Consider the following 17,360-nt stretch of genomic DNA (forward strand, 5'->3'; position numbering starts at 1 on the left):
GTCTTCTGCAAGAACAACCAGTGTTCTTAACCGCTGAGCCATCTCTCCAGCCCCCAAAAATCTTTTTTAAAAATTAAAAAATGAGAAGAGATGGGACCAAAGCTCTGACCATTGTTCCTCCCCTGAATACTGGGACTGGAAAGAGGCCTGCCCTAGAGGGGAGGTGGACACTGAGCCGGAGAGATGGCACCCTGGTGAAGTTCTTTGGCGGTGCTTGCCCACAGCACCCACCCTCTTCCCAGGCCATCTGTTTGTGTAGACTCTCCCTGTTCCTGTCTCCCTGAACTTTTATGCTCTCACTCTCCCTTATAGAAACGCAGTCCCAGCTTTGGCTGCTTTTGGATATCGTCTGTTCACCAAAAGTTACTTGTCCTGAGCCAGTGAGATGGCTCAGTGGGTAAAGGGACTTGTTGCTAAGTCTGACGAGATGAGTTCAATCCCTGGGTCCTACATGGTGAAAGGAGAGAACAGACTCCCACAAGTTGTCCTCTGACCTCCACACATGCGCTGTGGCATGTGCAAACATGAGTGTGTTGACACACACACAATAAATAAAGTGTAATTTAAAAATTACTTGTCCTTTAATTCCCACGTGTGAGACCCTACTAAAGGAGGGACAGCCCATCATCGAGGCTGGCTTTGTTTCTACCAGAGTGCCACTGTGCATACCATGACAGGCTGTGTGTGCAGGTGACGAGATCTAAATGGTTTTTGCCATTTTCCTTCTTCCTCATGTCACTGAGGGGCCCATCCTTGGCAGTTCTCTGAGCCTGTGTGTTCTGCCTAACTGTGGGCACACACAGCCAGACACTGAGCTCTGGTGGATAGCTGTTAGGGGAGGAGCTAGGAAAGATCAGCCTACTATTAGTATAGAATGACCTTTCATTTGAGAAACTATTTGTCCAGAGCATTTGATAAAAAATTAACCTATCTACTGTATTAGCTCCTGCCATCAAGGTGCTAGAAATTTACTCAAAAATTTCATAAACTGACTTGGGTTGAGATGTTGGTGACCTGTCACCCATCTAGAAACTTTGTTATGACAGACCTTCACCTAGAGGAAAGTCAACCATGAGGCTGGAGTTGGGGTCATCCCTCAAAGCCCCCCAGGTGGCCCAGACCTGAAATACCAGATACATGGGAAGGTAATATAGGAGGATGGCAAGTTCAAGGTCTAGCTAGCCTAGAGAGCAAGTTAAGCCAGCCTGAGCAACTTAATGAGAATTGTATCTCAAAATAAAAAGTAAAAAGAGAGCAGAGGTTGGAGCTCAGTGATAGAACCCTTGCCTTGTATGCATGAGTTCCTGGGTTTAATCCCCAGTATCACAATAAAATAAGGGAAATAGAGTAATTCACAGGCTGGGGATGTAGCTAGAGTGTAGACATACATGCCTAGCATGCCTGAAACCTTGGGCTTCATCCCTAGCACCACATAAGGCCAAGAATGGTCATGTGTACCTATAATCCTAGTGCCTGGGAGGCAGAGGCAGGAGGATCAGAGCATTCTCAGCTGCATGAGAGTTTGAGGCCAGCCTGAGCTGTGCGAGACCCTGTCTAAAAGAGATTCATAGTGATGCATTCAAAGAAGTGGAACCAGAGATCGAGAGGCCGGCCAACACCACATTCTGGATGTCAGACAAACGTAACACATCCATCCGAATCACCTGCTCAAAGTGGAAAGTTCCTCATCTGCGCTCACAGGCCTGGTTAAGTTCAGAACAGCAGACTCTTTTTATACATCTCAGAAAGTGCTTGTCGGGCTCCAAGACCCATTCTGAGTCCCAAGTGCCAAATGTTGGATCCCGGAACAGAGTCACTCTGCAGCCCACAAGGTCACAAGGTGGCTTCCACAGATCGTTCCTTTCTCAGTATGACACGAGGGAAAAGGCAAACAGGCTGATCCTTTTCCTTCTTTTTGTTTCTTCCAACAGTGTCCTTGTGACCTCCCAGTGGAATGTGTTGTTTTGTTTTTCAGAAAAAACGAGCTTCGTTTTATGAGAACATCATTAAGGCCATGAGGCCCCAGCCTGAATACTTTGCTGTGGGATACTACGGACACGGTTTTCCTTCTTTCCTGCGGGTGAGGAGCCTGGGGGTGGTCTCCGGAGCCATTAGGGGTGGAGAAGAGACTCATCTCTCTTCCAGATGGGTGGCCGCGTGTCAGCAGCTGCTGGCCTGCGTGGGAGGTCGGGGTGTGGAGAGAGACCTCTTCCTGAGTGCTGACCTCTTTTACGCCACACCCCTGACACTCCTCTGTATTCTGGAAGATCCTTTGTTCAGTGCCTTTCCCCAGGTGCAACCAGATAAGGGGAAAACAGAATCAGCTCCCCCACTGGCCACGCTGGAGAAAATGTTGATGGATATGTTTAGTTGCGTATTTTACTTCTAGCCGGGGATATTTTGAAATCCATTATCCCAGAACAAGACAACAAGCATTTTTCCAAAGTAAAAATAGTTTTGCTGCAGTAACGACAGGGGTGAACTTTCTCTTCCTTCTCAAAACAATATCCATAATGTGGCATTGACTTTATAGTTTAAGAAGAGAAAACTTTCCAGAAAGACTTTTAGACTTGAACTTTGTTTAAACAGATATTTATCTAGCATCTTCCTCTAACTAAAAAGAAAATAGGGTGGACTAGGGATGTAGCACTGTTGGAGTGCTTGCCTGGATTTGCTCCCCTGCACCACCTAAAACTGGGTGTGGTGGCACACGCCCTTAATCACAGCACTGCTGAGGTACAGGCCCTCTCAAGTATCAGAAGTTCAAGGTCATCCTCAGCTACATAGTGAGAGTAAGCTGGAGGATGTCCTGGGCTACATGGCTACACAAGACCCTGCCTTAAAAAACTGTGGAACCACAACAGCAAAGAAAGCCCTTTACATTCCTAGTAGGACTTTCTGAGAAAGTATATATTCAGTATATGTCACTGGTTGCCTGCTCTGTGCCAGGCACTGGGGAGGCAGCAAGAATGCTCTGGTTACAGTCAGACATCGCCCTGTCCTCAGGGATTCTGAAAGCTAATGAGGCTGGTGAAGGAGTTAAAGGTTAACCTATGAATGTAAAGTTTAAAATGTAACCAAGAAAAGTAGCCCCTGCTGTAAAAGCTCTTAACCAGGATGTATTTACCCAAGTGAAATAGAAATCTGTTCCTTCCCAAATATTGCAGGGAAGTTTGTGGCAGCCTTAATCATAATCATCAAATATAGATGCAGCTCAAATGTCCATCAACGGGAAGGGAGGGATGAATTAGAATATCCACCTGATGGACGCTATTCAGCTCCTGGTAGTGGACTGGACTTTGGCTGTGGGTACGGTGACTTCCTCTATCTACAGATCTGGGTACCCCTTCATTCTCCATAGCTAACGATTTCCTTTGGCATCCCTGACCTGCAGAATAAAATCTTCATCTACCGGGGGAAGGAGTATGAGAGGAGAGAAGACTTCAGCCTGAGACTGCTGACCCAGTTCCCCAATGCCGAGAAGATGAGCAATACCACGCCTCCAGGAGACGATATCAAGTCATCCCGGAAGCAGTGCATCCTTGCTGTGGGGAAAGCAGCCCAAGGCTCCTAGCCCAGGACAGTCCAAGCTGAGTCAGATGTACTAAGGGTTGCAGCCCCCTCTGTGCAGGCAGATGTGCCCTGAGTCCTCAGAGTCCTCCTTCAACTACACAGTCTAAAAGTCTTGAGACCCTTAGGGAAGAGACGGTCAGTTAATCTTGAGGATGAAGGGATATATTTTATAACCATATGGGAGCTTGAGCAGGGCAGAGTTCCTGTCCTGAATTCAGGATTGAAACAAGGCGTCCAGCAGCACCTCTCCTTCCCTGCTTCTCACCTACCCATGGACACCAAAATATATAGATCCTCAAGTCCTGTACATGGCATAGGATTGATATACAGGCAATGCATATCCTCCTCAATACTATATTTTTGCTTGAGTGTGTGTGTGTGTGTGTGTATGGTATGAATGTGCATGTTCATGTTGCTTTTGTATGTGTGTGCACATCTAGGTGGAAGCCGGAGGTTGACGTCAAGCATCTTCCTCTATTGCTCTCTGTGACTTTGGTTTGTTTTTTGAGGCAGATTCTGTCACTGAACCTAAAACTCACCGAGTGATCTAGGCTGGCTGGCCAGTGAACTCCAGGAATCCACCTGTCTCTGCCTCCCTAGCACTGGGGTTCAGATGCAAGCCCACAGTGCTGGCTTCATACATGGGTGCTAATACTTGCACATCCTTTCCAAACAGAGCCCTCTCCCTAGCCCCTCCTAGAATCCCCTCATAGGGTGTACGTGCTGTGTGAATGTTGTCACACTGTATTAAGGAACAGTGACCAAAAAAAAAAAAAAATCTGTACATGTTCAGTACAGAAGGAATTCCTCAGTTGTCTTTAGGTGAAGAGCCTGTTGGTAACGAAGGCAGGCTGCATTGGTAGGGGGTGTCCAATCCAAACAGGAGCCCTTATCCCAAGCTGGTTTCAAGGCCTGACTTCACTTCCCAGTTACGGCATCTTGGGTTTTAACCTCTCTCAGCCTCGAAGTCTTCCTTTGCTGAAAAAGAACGGTGTTGTCCATCTTGTAGGGTTGTGCAATGCAGTAGAGATCAATTCAGAACACTTAGTAGAGTCACCAGGAAGGCGCGTCCTCAACAGTAGCATCCAAAGATAACAATTCCTGTTGCCTGGGCTCTGGAGTCTGGCTATTTCAGAGGGATATTTGTCCAAAAGGAGTCATTTAAAACTATTTCTGACCATCTATTTCCTGATGTTTCATGGACCCCTGTTTTCCTGTGGCAAGGATATTTACCAGGTATCTGGCTACAAGAAATGTCCCAGGCATCATCATTTAATCTCACTTTGTGGCAGTGCACATGGGAGCCTCACTTTCCCTGAAGTGCTAGCACAGGGTTAAAGGGGGTATGAGGTAGGAAACAGGGACCTCATCGTCTCTGGCACCTACAGCCTGGTCAACCTTTTCCTTTCCTTAACAAGCCCTCAGACCTGCAGTGCTTCACCGTGAAGCCCGTGATGAGCCTGCCACCCAACTACAAGGACAAACCAGTTCCAGAGCAGATCTTGAAGTAAGCAGTTCTTTTTTCAAAAAAGAAAATGATCAGGTTGATTACAACACATGCCTGTCAACCTGCACTGAAGGGGGCAGGGGCGGCAAGTTCAAGCTGGGTCTGGGCTGCATTGCAAGACCTTACTTGGACTACATCAAATTCATTGCAGTTGGGAAGTCCTACTACTTAAACAGTTTGGGGCATAAGATGAAAGCTTAACAAGTTAAAGCAACATGGTTTTGAATTGAGACAGAGGAGATCTGAATCGCACTCAGGCAAGCGATTCCTTAGCTCATAGTTATACTCAAACATCACTGAGGATCACCTTGCGTTTGAAGCTGCTTCCTGTCTTGTGAGACGCTAACACACCAGTGATGTTGATTGACAGCATAATTGCAAGTCTGTGCAGATGAGATCTCAAACAGGTATAAGCATCTTACCTTTTAAAAGTCTGAGCTGCAAAATAGACTTATAAATACTAAAAGTAAGATGTGGAACAAGACTCAGGTGTGCACTGTCCCAGGAGCTCAGTGTGGCCCTGTTGGCCAAGCGACAGTGGAGTGGGCAAGAGCCAGTGTCAGGTGTGTCATGTGCATGTGGTGAGTGTCAGGGCTGAGGGTGCTGGTTCCAAGAGGTCCAATGCAGGCATTCTGCCCTTCCCCAGCTACTACAGGGCCAATGAAGTACAGCAGTTCAGATATTCCCGGCCATTCCGGAAAGGAGAAAAAGACCCGGACAATGAGTTTGCTGTGAGTCTACCCACTTCGCCTTCTCTATGTGTGGGGGCAGAGGTCGGGGGAGGGTGCATGCACAAATGTGGACATATTTGGTGGGACAGGGGAGGATGGATGTACCTTCATTCGTGTGGAAACCAGAGGTCAATCTCAGGTGTCGCTCCTCAGGAGCTGTCCACCTTGTTTTTTAAAAAATATATTTTATTAAAAAAATACATTTTTTTATTATTTTTTTTATGTGTATGAGTATAACGCCTGCATGCATGTAAGTGCACCTGTGTCATGCAGTGCCCACAAAGGTCAGGAGAGGGCATTAGATCTCCTGGAACTGGAGCTACAGAAGGTTGTTAGCCACCATGTGGGTGCTGGGAATTGAACCCAGGTCCTCTGCAAGAGCAGCCAGTGCCCTTAACCACTGAGCCATCTCTCCAGCCCTCACCATGTTTGTTTGTTTTTTTTAAAGAGTCTCTCACTGGGACTTGCATCTAGCCAAGTAGGCTAGGCTGGCTAGATACTGAGCCCCAAAGTGTGTGTCCCCACCCATGACTTTTTGCATGGGTGCTGGGGATCGCTCTCAGGCCTTCATGATTGCACAGCAAGTACTTTGTCAACCGAGCTCGATAAAATGCCTCTCCCATCGGCACACACTCCTCAGGAGAAGCGACTTCACTTGGTAATCACTGATGCAACAGGCTGTCCGCCTCAGTAGAAACCTCTAGACTGAAGGTCACGAAGCTGGACTCTGCTTCTGGTCTTGCTGCTGACATGACATCACACTTGCACTGCCCTCCCTGACCTCACGTTTCCATCCTAAGAGTAGGAGAGTCCAAACACACCATCCTTGGCAGCTCAAAAGCCAGAATCCTTAAGTTTTATGAGGAATTGTGTTCCATTCCCTTGGAGACATAAGGAAATGGAGTCTCACCTGACTGGCCCGGGCGTTTCAGCTGTGTGACCTTGGAAGCTGACCACTGTTTCTCGTTTTCTTTCCTGCACCAGACCATGTGGATTGAACGGACCACATATACAACGGCCTATACCTTCCCTGGGATTCTCAAGTGGTTTGAAGTCAAACAGATTTCAACAGTGAGTCATTTGAAGTTGTAACTCAGAGGGGAAAAATAAAACCCTTTCTGTCTGCAAATATAATAACAGCCTTTGTTAAATTCCACAGCAGGCTGCACCAGCTTGGCTCGCCTCCTCTGGCCAACTTTGTTTTTCAAAAGAGAAATAAAAGGCACACTTATACCAGAGGACCACTTTGTAAAACTGATGTTACAACACCAACCCTAAAGGTCACTCTCAGAGAATGACTCTTTCAGGGCCCAAGAAGCTTTGTCTCCCCCACAGGCCTGCTAGTGCCCAGAAACATGGCTGGAATGCCTCTAGGGAGCTGTCTGTCAGCCACGTCTTCCCTCCCGAAGCATGTTTTGTTCTCAGCTCATTGCGTCACCAGTAACTGTAGCTCCTGCCCCATCTTTACGCCCCAAAGCAGCTGTTTTTACCTTTATAATATTTATGTATCTGTTTTCCCTCTAGCTCCCCTGTGTTATTTCCTTGTTTCTCACCCCAAGCTCTGCTTGGTATTGCTGAAGAGGTCTCCTGTTGCCTCCCTGCCCTGGTCTCCTCAGCCTGTCTTCCTCATTACCTCAGAATGTGGATCCCATTGAGAAGGCCTGGATATGTCATGTGTTCTTGTTCAAGCTCCCTAGGGCCTATGGTACAGAGCTCATCATCATCTCCATCCACCTCCATCATCTCCTTTCACCTCCATCCATCTCTATCCACCTCTGTCCATCTCCATCCGTCTCCATCTACTACCATCCACCTCTATCCATCTCTCTATCTCTACTACCTCCATCCACCCCAGCCATTTCCGTCCACCTCCATCCACCTCCTTGTACCTCCACTCATCTCCAATCATCTCCATCCACCTCCAACCACCTGTATCCACTCCATCCACGCCCATCCACCATTTAACTTGAGTCACTTCTGACCACGGCCATCCATCTCCTTCCACCTCCATTCAGCTCTTTCCATCTCTTAGTGAATCTATTGGAACTAAGATTTTAATATTGTTCAAGCCCTGTATAACATTGGGTCTTTTGAAACTTTATTTCTACTTTTGGCATTGATGTCCTCTTACCACTTCAGAATGTAACTTCCATCGAGTTCAGGGTGGGACCACCTTTTCCATGAAGCTGCCTCCGGAATTTCCCACCATAGTTAGATATCCTTCGTGGTCTCTGGCCCCATTGTATTCTGGACATATTTCTAACCCACCCTGTTTGAAAGTTTTGAGTTCTCACAAAACTGTAAGCTCCTACCAGCCTTGAATTACGGTGAGCCTTCTAAATGTGCAGTTCCGCACACAGTGATTCAACCAGCTGTAGATTAACCAGCTGCGGATTGTGTGCTATGAATTTAGGTCTAGCATAGTTGCTTCTGTACTAAACATGTACAGACGTTTTCCTTCGCAGGACAATGTAATAAAATAGCCACCAGTTGCATAGCATTTGCATTGCCCTAATTCCTACCAGTAATCTAGAGGTAATTAAAGTATTAGCATGGTGACACATGCCTTTAATCTCAGCATTCATGAGGCAGAGGCAATCCAGGGGCAACGTAATGAGACCCTGTCTTGAGAGAGAGACAGAGACAGAGAGAAGGAGGGAGGGAGGAAAGAAGGAAGGAGGGAGGGAGGGAGGAAGGAGAGAATATGGTAGGATATACAGAAGTTATATGTAACTGCTACACAATTTTAGAGCAGGCATTTGAGCATCCATAGATTTTGGTGCCTTCAAGGTCCTAGAATCCATTCCCTACCACATACAGTGCATGGTTATTTATCTTCTTCATCGCTCTTGTAACTCTGGGGTGTATCATGGCACTTAGCATAAAGTAGTCGTTTGAGATATATTTATTGACTAAGCATATGTACTGACATGTCAAGCACTCATCTAGTATGCACAAGTCTTGGTTTCTGTACACAACAAAGGGAGAAAAATGAGTTTCTTGGAGCCAGGCATTTCTTGGAGCTGGATGTGGTAGGCGAGTGATATTCCAGCACTCAGGAGGCTGAAGCAAAAGGATCTCTGCAAATTTGAGGCTAGTCTGGTCTATGTAATGAGGTGTCTGTCTCAAAACAACAAGCAGAAAGAAGAGAATGAAGATGGGGGGGAGGGGAGGGGAGGAGAGGAGAGGGGAGGGGAGGGGATATTTCTGGACCAACATGATCTGCAGTTTGAAGTATTCCTTAGTGTTAGTGAGAAATCATTGTTCTTCAAGTCTGTTATTTCTGGATGGAGACTTTAGGAACGAGGACTGGGGTAAGACATATGGACAATGAAGGGCAAAATAAAAGAGGTGACTTTTCTGGAAACCTGGTTTGGAAGAAATTTCCAGAAGAGGAATCTATTCGTATTGCCTATGATTGCATTTTCATCCCAAACTCAGCCTAATTCCCTCTCACCCGTTATCCACAGACTCTGCCCTAAGGTGACTTGGCATGGGGTCTGAATATAGGACTTCCAAGATCACTTGCTTTTTCTCTCAGAAAGGAGTAAATTTTCCAGGGGACCCTTTCCACTCTCAGTGGCACAGAAGTGTCTCAGATCTACTAGTCACTGTCACACAACTCCTGAGGCAGCTTTGTCTGAGAAATACTCCAGGCTACAGCTCCAGACTTTTTCCCTTCTCATATTTTGTATGACATTTTCACTCCAAGAAATCGTCATTCTCACAGACTAGATTTTACATCAGCAGCCTGCCTCCCAAAATTTTCAGTATCTGACTTTGCATTTGTCCACCGTTGTAACAGAAAAGAACGGAGTCCTAATAAACATAATCTTAACAAGCTCATTGTAGGCATTTGCTACCTCTTGAGAGGAATGATTAAACTGGTTTCAGTCATCACAGTGCGGCTCACAGACAGTCCTCCTCCCACATGTTCTGTCCTTCAGGAAGAAATCAGTCCTTTGGAGAATGCCATAGAAACCATGGAACTGACCAATGAGAAGATCAGCAACTGTGTGCAGCAGCATGCCTGGGACCGGTCCCTCTCTGTGCACCCGCTTTCCATGCTGCTCAACGGCATCGTGGACCCAGCTGTCATGGGGGGATTTTCCAACTATGAAAAGGTGAGTCCAGCTCCCAAATCTCACAGGACTTAGGGGCCTCCCCCTGTGCCAAAGTGCTCTGGTGAAGTGGTTTCCTACAGTTTCTCTGCGTTTTCACTCTGCCCTCTGTGAATAAGCATATGAAATTAACAAAAGGATTGTCCCTGGCCTCCTCTTGCCCTCTGAAGCGTTGCTGAAAGAATGCCAGTTCCAGGTGCCTCTGGCCGATGCACCTGCTGTTCTGCCTTCTGGAAGGAAGACAGTTCTCAGGTGGACCCAGAGCCCAGGATGCTCTTCAAGTGAAACCCCTTCCAAGCGTTTCAGAGATGTTTTATTCATAGTGAGTTTCCATCATCCTCCAGCCTGACTTAGATCACGTTGTGTGGACTTAAGATGGTTGCAAATTGTATTAGTTACTTTTCTGTTGCTGTGATAAAATACCACATCCAAAAGAAACTTAGGAAGAGTTTATTTTGGCTTACAGTTCAAGAGGGATAGAGCCCATCATGGTGGGGAAGGCGTGGCTGCAGGAACAAGAAGCTGGCTGGTCACCTTTTCATCTACACACAGGAAGACAGAACAAGAAGTGAGATGAGCGTAGACCTCAAAGCCTGCCCCGACTGACGTACTTCCTGCAGCAAGACTGCAACCCCAACAGCTCCATAACCTCCCCAGACAGCGCCACCACCTGGGGTCCAAGTGTTCAAATACATGAGCCCCTGGGGGACGTTTCTCATTCAAACTTCCACACAGCTTTACCATTATTTTTGTCCAACTGAGTGTTAAATCTGTTACGCTGAAAAAGCATGAGAGGCATACTAATCACATATAGTCCACCACATGGGGTTTGTTTAGAACACCGTTTAGTTGGAGGTCATGAATCCAGTCGAGGTTAAGCACAATTACTAGAGACAGGAATCATAGTTATTATGGGAATGTTCAGTGGCCGAATATTGCGGGGGGAGGCTCTTCTTGAATAAAAATAAGCATTTGGCAAGGAGGTCCCTTCGAGAAGGCAGGAGAGTTGGTGGAGAGGAAAGAACCTGGAAGGTGGCACGTGGCCCCTTTCTGGCTCTCTACTGGCCACTCTGTGTTCCTGGACAGCGTGTGTCACTTCTCTGAGCTTGCAGGTACCTGCAAAGTGAGGATATTTCCCAACTTACAGGATGGATTTGGGGATTAAGGGAGCCAACTTGTGTATAGACAGGCATCATTCAACATACTTTCCTGAATTCATTGAAGGAAGAGGCTGTCCTAGGACAGGGGTGAATTTTCAGCTGGACACTCCTGGTTTATCATTACACAAGAGGTTTTCTATTTTCCAGCTGTCTTCTCTCTCTTACACTCAGATGCATGATAGGTATAGACCATAAGTAATGCTTGCATGTGCTCTGCCTTTAGGCTTTTTTTACAGAAAAGTACTTGCAAGAACATCCTGAGGACCAGGAGAAGGTAGAGCTGCTCAAGCGACTGATTGCCTTGCAGGTATGTATGTAGCAGGGAGGCACGCAGCTTCCAGCTGTGCGCAGTACTCCAGAGAGGTCCCTGCATCTGGTTCTAAGTCTCCAGAGCTGGAGACTGCATGCCACTTTCTGAGTTGCTTTCTTTTCTTAAAGCTTATGGAACCATGCCCTGAATCTGCCTGGCCTTGGTGTCCCTCCCCGCCACCCCCTACCTGTGTGTGTGTGTGTGTGTGTGTGTGTGTGTGTGAGAGAGAGAGAGAGAGAGAGAGAGAGAGAGAGAGAGAGAGAGAGAGAGGCATAGGAATGGTTTAACTGCACAGTGTGGACAGGGGCTTCCTTTCAGCTGGGATGAAAGTCCATAAACTAGGGTTGGGAGATGACTTGGTTGATAAAGGTCTTGCCTTGCAAACATAAGAACCTGAGTTTGATCCCCTTAACCCATGTTTAAAAAAAAAAAAAGCTGATAGTATGCTCTTGTAATCTCAATACCTAGGATTGGAGACAGGCAGATCTCTCAGACTTGCTGGTTAGCCAACCTAATAAATTGGTGAATTCCAGGTCAGTGAGAGACCTTTTCTCAATAAAGGTGGATGGCATCTGAGAATGGCAGCAGAGTTTGTCCTCTGGCCTCCATCGGCATGAGCACACACGTGCACTTCTGCATACACACACACACACACACACACACACACACACACACACACAGAGCCCATAAACTGGTTTCCTAGCCTGTGTTTTTTGCTGACAGATGTTCTCATTTTCTTCCTCGTCATTTCAATAAACACTAGTAGAAAACAAAGCCATCAACGTCAGTCTAAGGCCCATATCTACCCACTGCCCATCCATGGAAATGCCCCAGCACTCAGTTGGATTAGCTTTGCCTATCAGCCCTCCTGGAGTCTTTGTATCTTTGGTGTGCAGAGTTCTCTGCATCTTAGACGTAGTTCCCAAGCCCTCGACTGTGAAGAGTTGCTCTTGTGAGATGGTTCCGTGTCTATCAGTTAGCCTGTCCATCCCCACCCCACCTTGCTCCAATCTCCAAATCTGAGTTGCCCTCCTCAAACCGTATCTCTTCCTTCCAGATGCCTCTCCTCACAGAAGGGATCCGTATCCACGGGGAGAAGCTGACAGAGCAGCTCAAGCCGCTGCATGACCGGCTGTCTTCATGCTTCCGAGAACTAAAGGAAAAAGTAGAGAAGCTCTACGGGGTGATAACACTGGTAAGCTTTGTCTACATGGCCCTCAGACTCTTCCTCTTACCCTTTACGACATTGATTGGGGTTCCAGAAGACAAATCACTCACACAAGCATGTGGGCAGGCGAGAGAGAATGTATTCTACTTTTGATCACCTTGTACCGTCCCTGGGATAGATAGAGATTCTCAAATTTGACTGGCCATTAGAAATACTGGAGAGCTTGTGAAACAGATATCAGGGCTTCAGAGTTTCCGATTCCATAGTTCGGGGCAGAGCCGGAGTATTGACAGTTCTAACAAGCTCCCGGGTGATGGTATTTACCAAGGCCACTGGGCTGGGTGGAGAACTTTGAAAACACTTCAGTGCACTTAAGAGTTTCCTGGTCTCACACTTGAGAGTTTCCTGGTCCTATGCACTGTCCGTTCTTTCCTGTCTTACCTAATGCTTTTGTAACTTTTCCAAATCTTCCCTATTTGGATAAAAGTTTAGTCTTCATGCCTCTAAAGGGAAAGAGGAATTTTAAACTCTGTTTTATAGTGCGTGCACCTGACTCTGCTATCTTTGCCAATTTTAACACCCTCCTTGCCCATAATTCCAAGTGCGTTTTCCCCAGAGGAGCTGAGTGAGGGTGCTGACCTGTACTTTCCCACAGTTGATGGTATGATTGCTTCTGGTCCTTTCTCTTCTCTTTGTCCTTGAGTTCATCTTGCCCTCTCTGTCTGGTTCTTGAACCCTTGACTTTTAGATTCTTTCCTCAAATAAAAGCTCTGCACACATCCCCAGGGCAGTTTTCACCAAGAGGTCTCTTCTAACCCTTTCCTTCAGTCATCAGAGTGCCCAGTCTTGCCAAGTGTGGTGATATGTACCTGTAGTCTCAGAACCGAGAAGGCTGAGGCAGGAAGGTTGCTATTTGAAGCTAACCTGGGCTACATAACCAGCCTGTGTCTCAAAGCAAAAACCAAAACAAAACAGTCTTACCTTCTTCCTGAGTCTTTCCTTCTTCCTTGCTACTGTCTAAGAACATTGGTCTTTTGCACCCAAGTTCCTAGAACTGAGCCTTCGAGATACTGAATTTCACCTGGTATGGTGGCACACGCCTTTGATCCCAGCACTTGGGAGGCAGAGGCAGGAAGATCTCTGTGAGTTCAAGGCCAACCTGGTCTACATAGTGAGTTCCAGCCCAGCTGGGGATACAGGGAGACCATGCCTCAAAAAGACTGAAAAAAAAAAAAAAAAAAAAAAAACCATTTTACTAAATTTAATCCTCCATCCTCATTAGAATCCAGCAAATTTAATATGATGCCAATGACGTCATGCATTTTTCCCTGGTGACATTTGTTGTGAAAATACAACATTCCTAGATTCCCTGAGACTGAACGAGGCTAAGCTTCAGGTCCTCCTTAGACTTTTCTCTAAGGTCAATATATCATATTCTCATAAAACAAACAGGGTGGCTAGTCCGTGTCGTACCCGCTGTGTTACAGCCTGCTAACCCCGACGGGCTGTGTGTCTTTCAGCCGCCCAGCTTGACTGAGAGGAAGCAAAGCCGCACGGGCTCCGTGGTGATGCCCTACATCATGTCTTCCACACTGCGCAGGCTGTCCGTCACCTCACTGGCATCCTCTGTGGTCTCCACCTCCTCCAACTCTTCTGACAACGCCCCCTCCAGACCAGGATCTGATGGGTAAGGCTTGTGAAGGGTCGAGCAGTGCCTTGGGACCTTAGCCTCTGGTCACCAAGGTGAGATTTGGTGTGTGTTGGCACACCACGCGTCGGAGGAGAGTAATTCATTGTCACTAATCTTGGGTTCTTCTTGTGTTGTTCTTCATGGAGAAGATCACGGAAATTAGTGATGTTAACTGATAATAAAAAAGTTACTGATAATACAAAACTACAGTTACTTCATGGGCACTGCCTGATTGCTCATCATTTGAATTATTTTAAAACAACTTCAAATCTACATTTACCAATGAGTTGTATATTCATATAGTGTGAAATTCCAGAGGTAGAAAATAATATGAAAAAAATCTTTTGTTTTTAAAGTTCAGTTTATTAGACATCAATAGACAGTTTCGTGCATGTGTGCGTGTGTGCATGCTTGCGTGTGTGTACACATGTGGCTGCTCTTGTGCATGCAGGCACGTGTAGAGGCCAGAGGTTGATACAAGGCATCTTCCTCAGTCACCCTTCACCTCACTTTTTAGAGCCAAGGTCTCTCCCTGAACCTGGAGCTTGCCATATGTCTAGACCTGGCCAGTGAGCCCTGGATCCCGTTTCTGTCCCACAACACTGGGGTATTCTGCTATGCCTGGCTGTGTTTATGTGGGTTCTGGGGATCTCAACTCAGGTCCTTGCACAACAAGCAGTTTATCCACTGAGCCATCTTCCCAGCCCTGAAAGTCTCTTTTTAGTCTCTGGCTCCTAATCAGTACTGTGGGGGTGCAATGCCACAGTACAGCAATGCCTGAGTACAAACAGCCTGACTCTTAGCATCCATTTCAGTCAACAGTCGGGTTGTGATCGCATGTGCCTTCAGATTTCTCCTGGAACTGTGCGCATGAACAGAAGCCTACCTCTCTCTGTATTGAAACCAGACATCTAGCACTAAATAGAGAAATAAAGTAAAAGTAAACCCTTATCTTCAGAGAAGGCATGTGCCACCACCCCTGGCTCAGACAGAACTTTTTTTTTTTGTCTTTTTGAGACAGGGTCTCCCTGTAGCCACAGCTGGCTTGGAACTCAGTACGTAGAACAGGCTGACCTCAGTCTCATAGAGATCTGCCTGCCTCTGCCTCCGGAGTGCTGAGATTAAAGTTGTGTACCATCAAGCCCAGCCAGACAGAACTTAAAAGAAGGAGAAATTAATCTGAAATGAGAAAAATCACTCTGCGCCAGGTATCATGGCTCATACCTATAATCCCAACACTCGGAAAGCAGAGACAGGAGAGTTCAAGGCTACCTTGCGATGCAGAGCGATACCCTGACTCAAAACAGCATAGAATAGGAGATGAGCTGTCTGGAGTCACTGCCGTGGAAATGCCAGCACTTCCTTGGGTAGATCTCCCCAGAGCTCTCTCAGCCTGCGTCTTCATGGAACAATACTTCTAGACTGGAGAAGAGGGAACCTTGAGTATTTTAAAAGCTTACAATGTGTTAATAAGCAAATCAGCTGAATACAGTGAGTGAATCTTGCCTGGATCCTAATTCAAATGAGCCATTAGTTAAAACATTTGAACATTGAATGTTTGATGAAATTAGGGGATGACTCCTTTTTAAGCATGGTGATGGATTGTAGTTAGGAAAACAAGACCTTGTCTTCTAGAAACTCCCTCTGGAATCAGGATAGACAGGACACCAGGGAACTCTTTCCAAGTATTTCGGGGAGGAGTGAGGGCTGTAATGGGGTACACAGATAAAACAAGACTGGCTCTGACCCAGTCATTATTGGTGGCAGGTTGCACACATCGAGTTTATTACATTCTCCACTTTTTATGTAGAAACTCATTAATAAAATTTGAAAAAAATCTTTGCCTAATCTAATTTCAAACTCCCAGACTCAAGTGATCCCTTCTTCGGTTTCCTGCGCGACTGGGACTATAGGCATATTCTATCACACTCAGCTTCAAATATCTTATTTTAAGTGTTATATATTTAGCAATAAGTGAAACCAAATTAAAAAAAAAGATTCGGAGCCGTGTGTGGTGGCGTGTATCTTAACCCAGCACTCAGGAGGCAGAGGCAGCTTGGTCTACATAGTGAGTTCCAGGCTATCTAAAAAAGTCCCCCCTCCCCAATATATATTTGGACTTTTTTTTTTTTTTTTTGTCTTTTTGTGACAGAGACTCCCTGTAGTCCCAGCTGTCCTGGAACTCACTATGTAGACCAGGCTGGCCTTGAACTCACAGAGATCCTCCTGCCTCTGCTTCCCGAGTGCTGGGATTAAAGGTGTGCACCACCATGCCCAGCTGGAGTTCTTTTTTAAAAAAATATTTTCTTTATTAATTTTATTTTCTGTGTATGAGTGTATTGCCTGCATGTATGTAAGTGCACCTGTGTCATGCAATGCCCATGAAGGTTAGAAGAGGGCGTCAGATCCCCTGGAACTGATGATGTTAGGGATGGTTGTCAGCTGCCATGTGGGTGCTGGGAATCAAACCTGGCTCCCCTGCAAGAGCAGCTAGTACTCTTAACTGCAGAGCCATCTCTCTAGCCCCTTGGACTTCTTTTTTAAATAAAGTACTGATTTATAAATTTTTTTAAGTTAGGCTACCCTTTCTCTCTGGTCATTCTTAAAATTTTTCAACAGCATATTAAATATATATATATATTCCATCTAAAATATGGGCATTACTCATCAAGTTATCCCCTCTGTGTAGTGTCTAATCATGATTCTTGAATGGATCCAGTTTTCATTACAGTGATTGGACATCTGTTGCTATACTTAGCAGACATTTCACAAGCACTCACTGGTGCCAAGCACTGACCTAAGTATTTTGTAACAACTCAATCAAGTAGGTATTATCATCATCCTATTTTACATATAAGGAGTCTAAGATATTGTGGCCAAGGTCATCCAGCAAGCAAATGTGGGTAGTGGGTAGGATTTAAATTTAGGCCCCCTGACTTCAGAACATCTGCCATTACCTACCATGCAGAACTACAGAGCTGTGCACTCATCTTTCACTTTATTAATTCTGTCTTTATCTCTTCCTGGGACAAGGTAAATATTCACAGGGGCTACGGAGGTGGCTCAGTTGGTAAAGTACCTGCTGCACAAGCAGGCAGAG

The 17,360-nt window shown here is 46.1% G+C and overlaps 1 protein-coding gene across 1 annotated transcript in view; it reads left to right on the plus strand.

The window, feature by feature from the left end:
- Positions 1–17,360, plus strand: part of Dock5 (dedicator of cytokinesis 5) — a 220,180-nt gene that overhangs the window by 195,361 nt on the left and 7,459 nt on the right. The window contains exons 40-48 of the mRNA XM_008830960.3: positions 1,976–2,080; positions 3,395–3,536; positions 4,999–5,080; positions 5,727–5,811; positions 6,796–6,882; positions 9,759–9,935; positions 11,316–11,399; positions 12,460–12,597; positions 14,091–14,257. Coding sequence (XP_008829182.1) covers positions 1,976–2,080; positions 3,395–3,536; positions 4,999–5,080; positions 5,727–5,811; positions 6,796–6,882; positions 9,759–9,935; positions 11,316–11,399; positions 12,460–12,597; positions 14,091–14,257 — 1,067 coding nt within the window. The remainder of the gene's footprint in view (positions 1–1,975; positions 2,081–3,394; positions 3,537–4,998; positions 5,081–5,726; positions 5,812–6,795; positions 6,883–9,758; positions 9,936–11,315; positions 11,400–12,459; positions 12,598–14,090; positions 14,258–17,360) is intronic.

Source organism: Nannospalax galili, unplaced genomic scaffold, assembly GCF_000622305.1.
Source record: "Nannospalax galili isolate Female #2095 unplaced genomic scaffold, S.galili_v1.0 scaffold915, whole genome shotgun sequence".
Lineage (NCBI taxonomy): Eukaryota > Metazoa > Chordata > Mammalia > Rodentia > Spalacidae > Nannospalax > Nannospalax galili.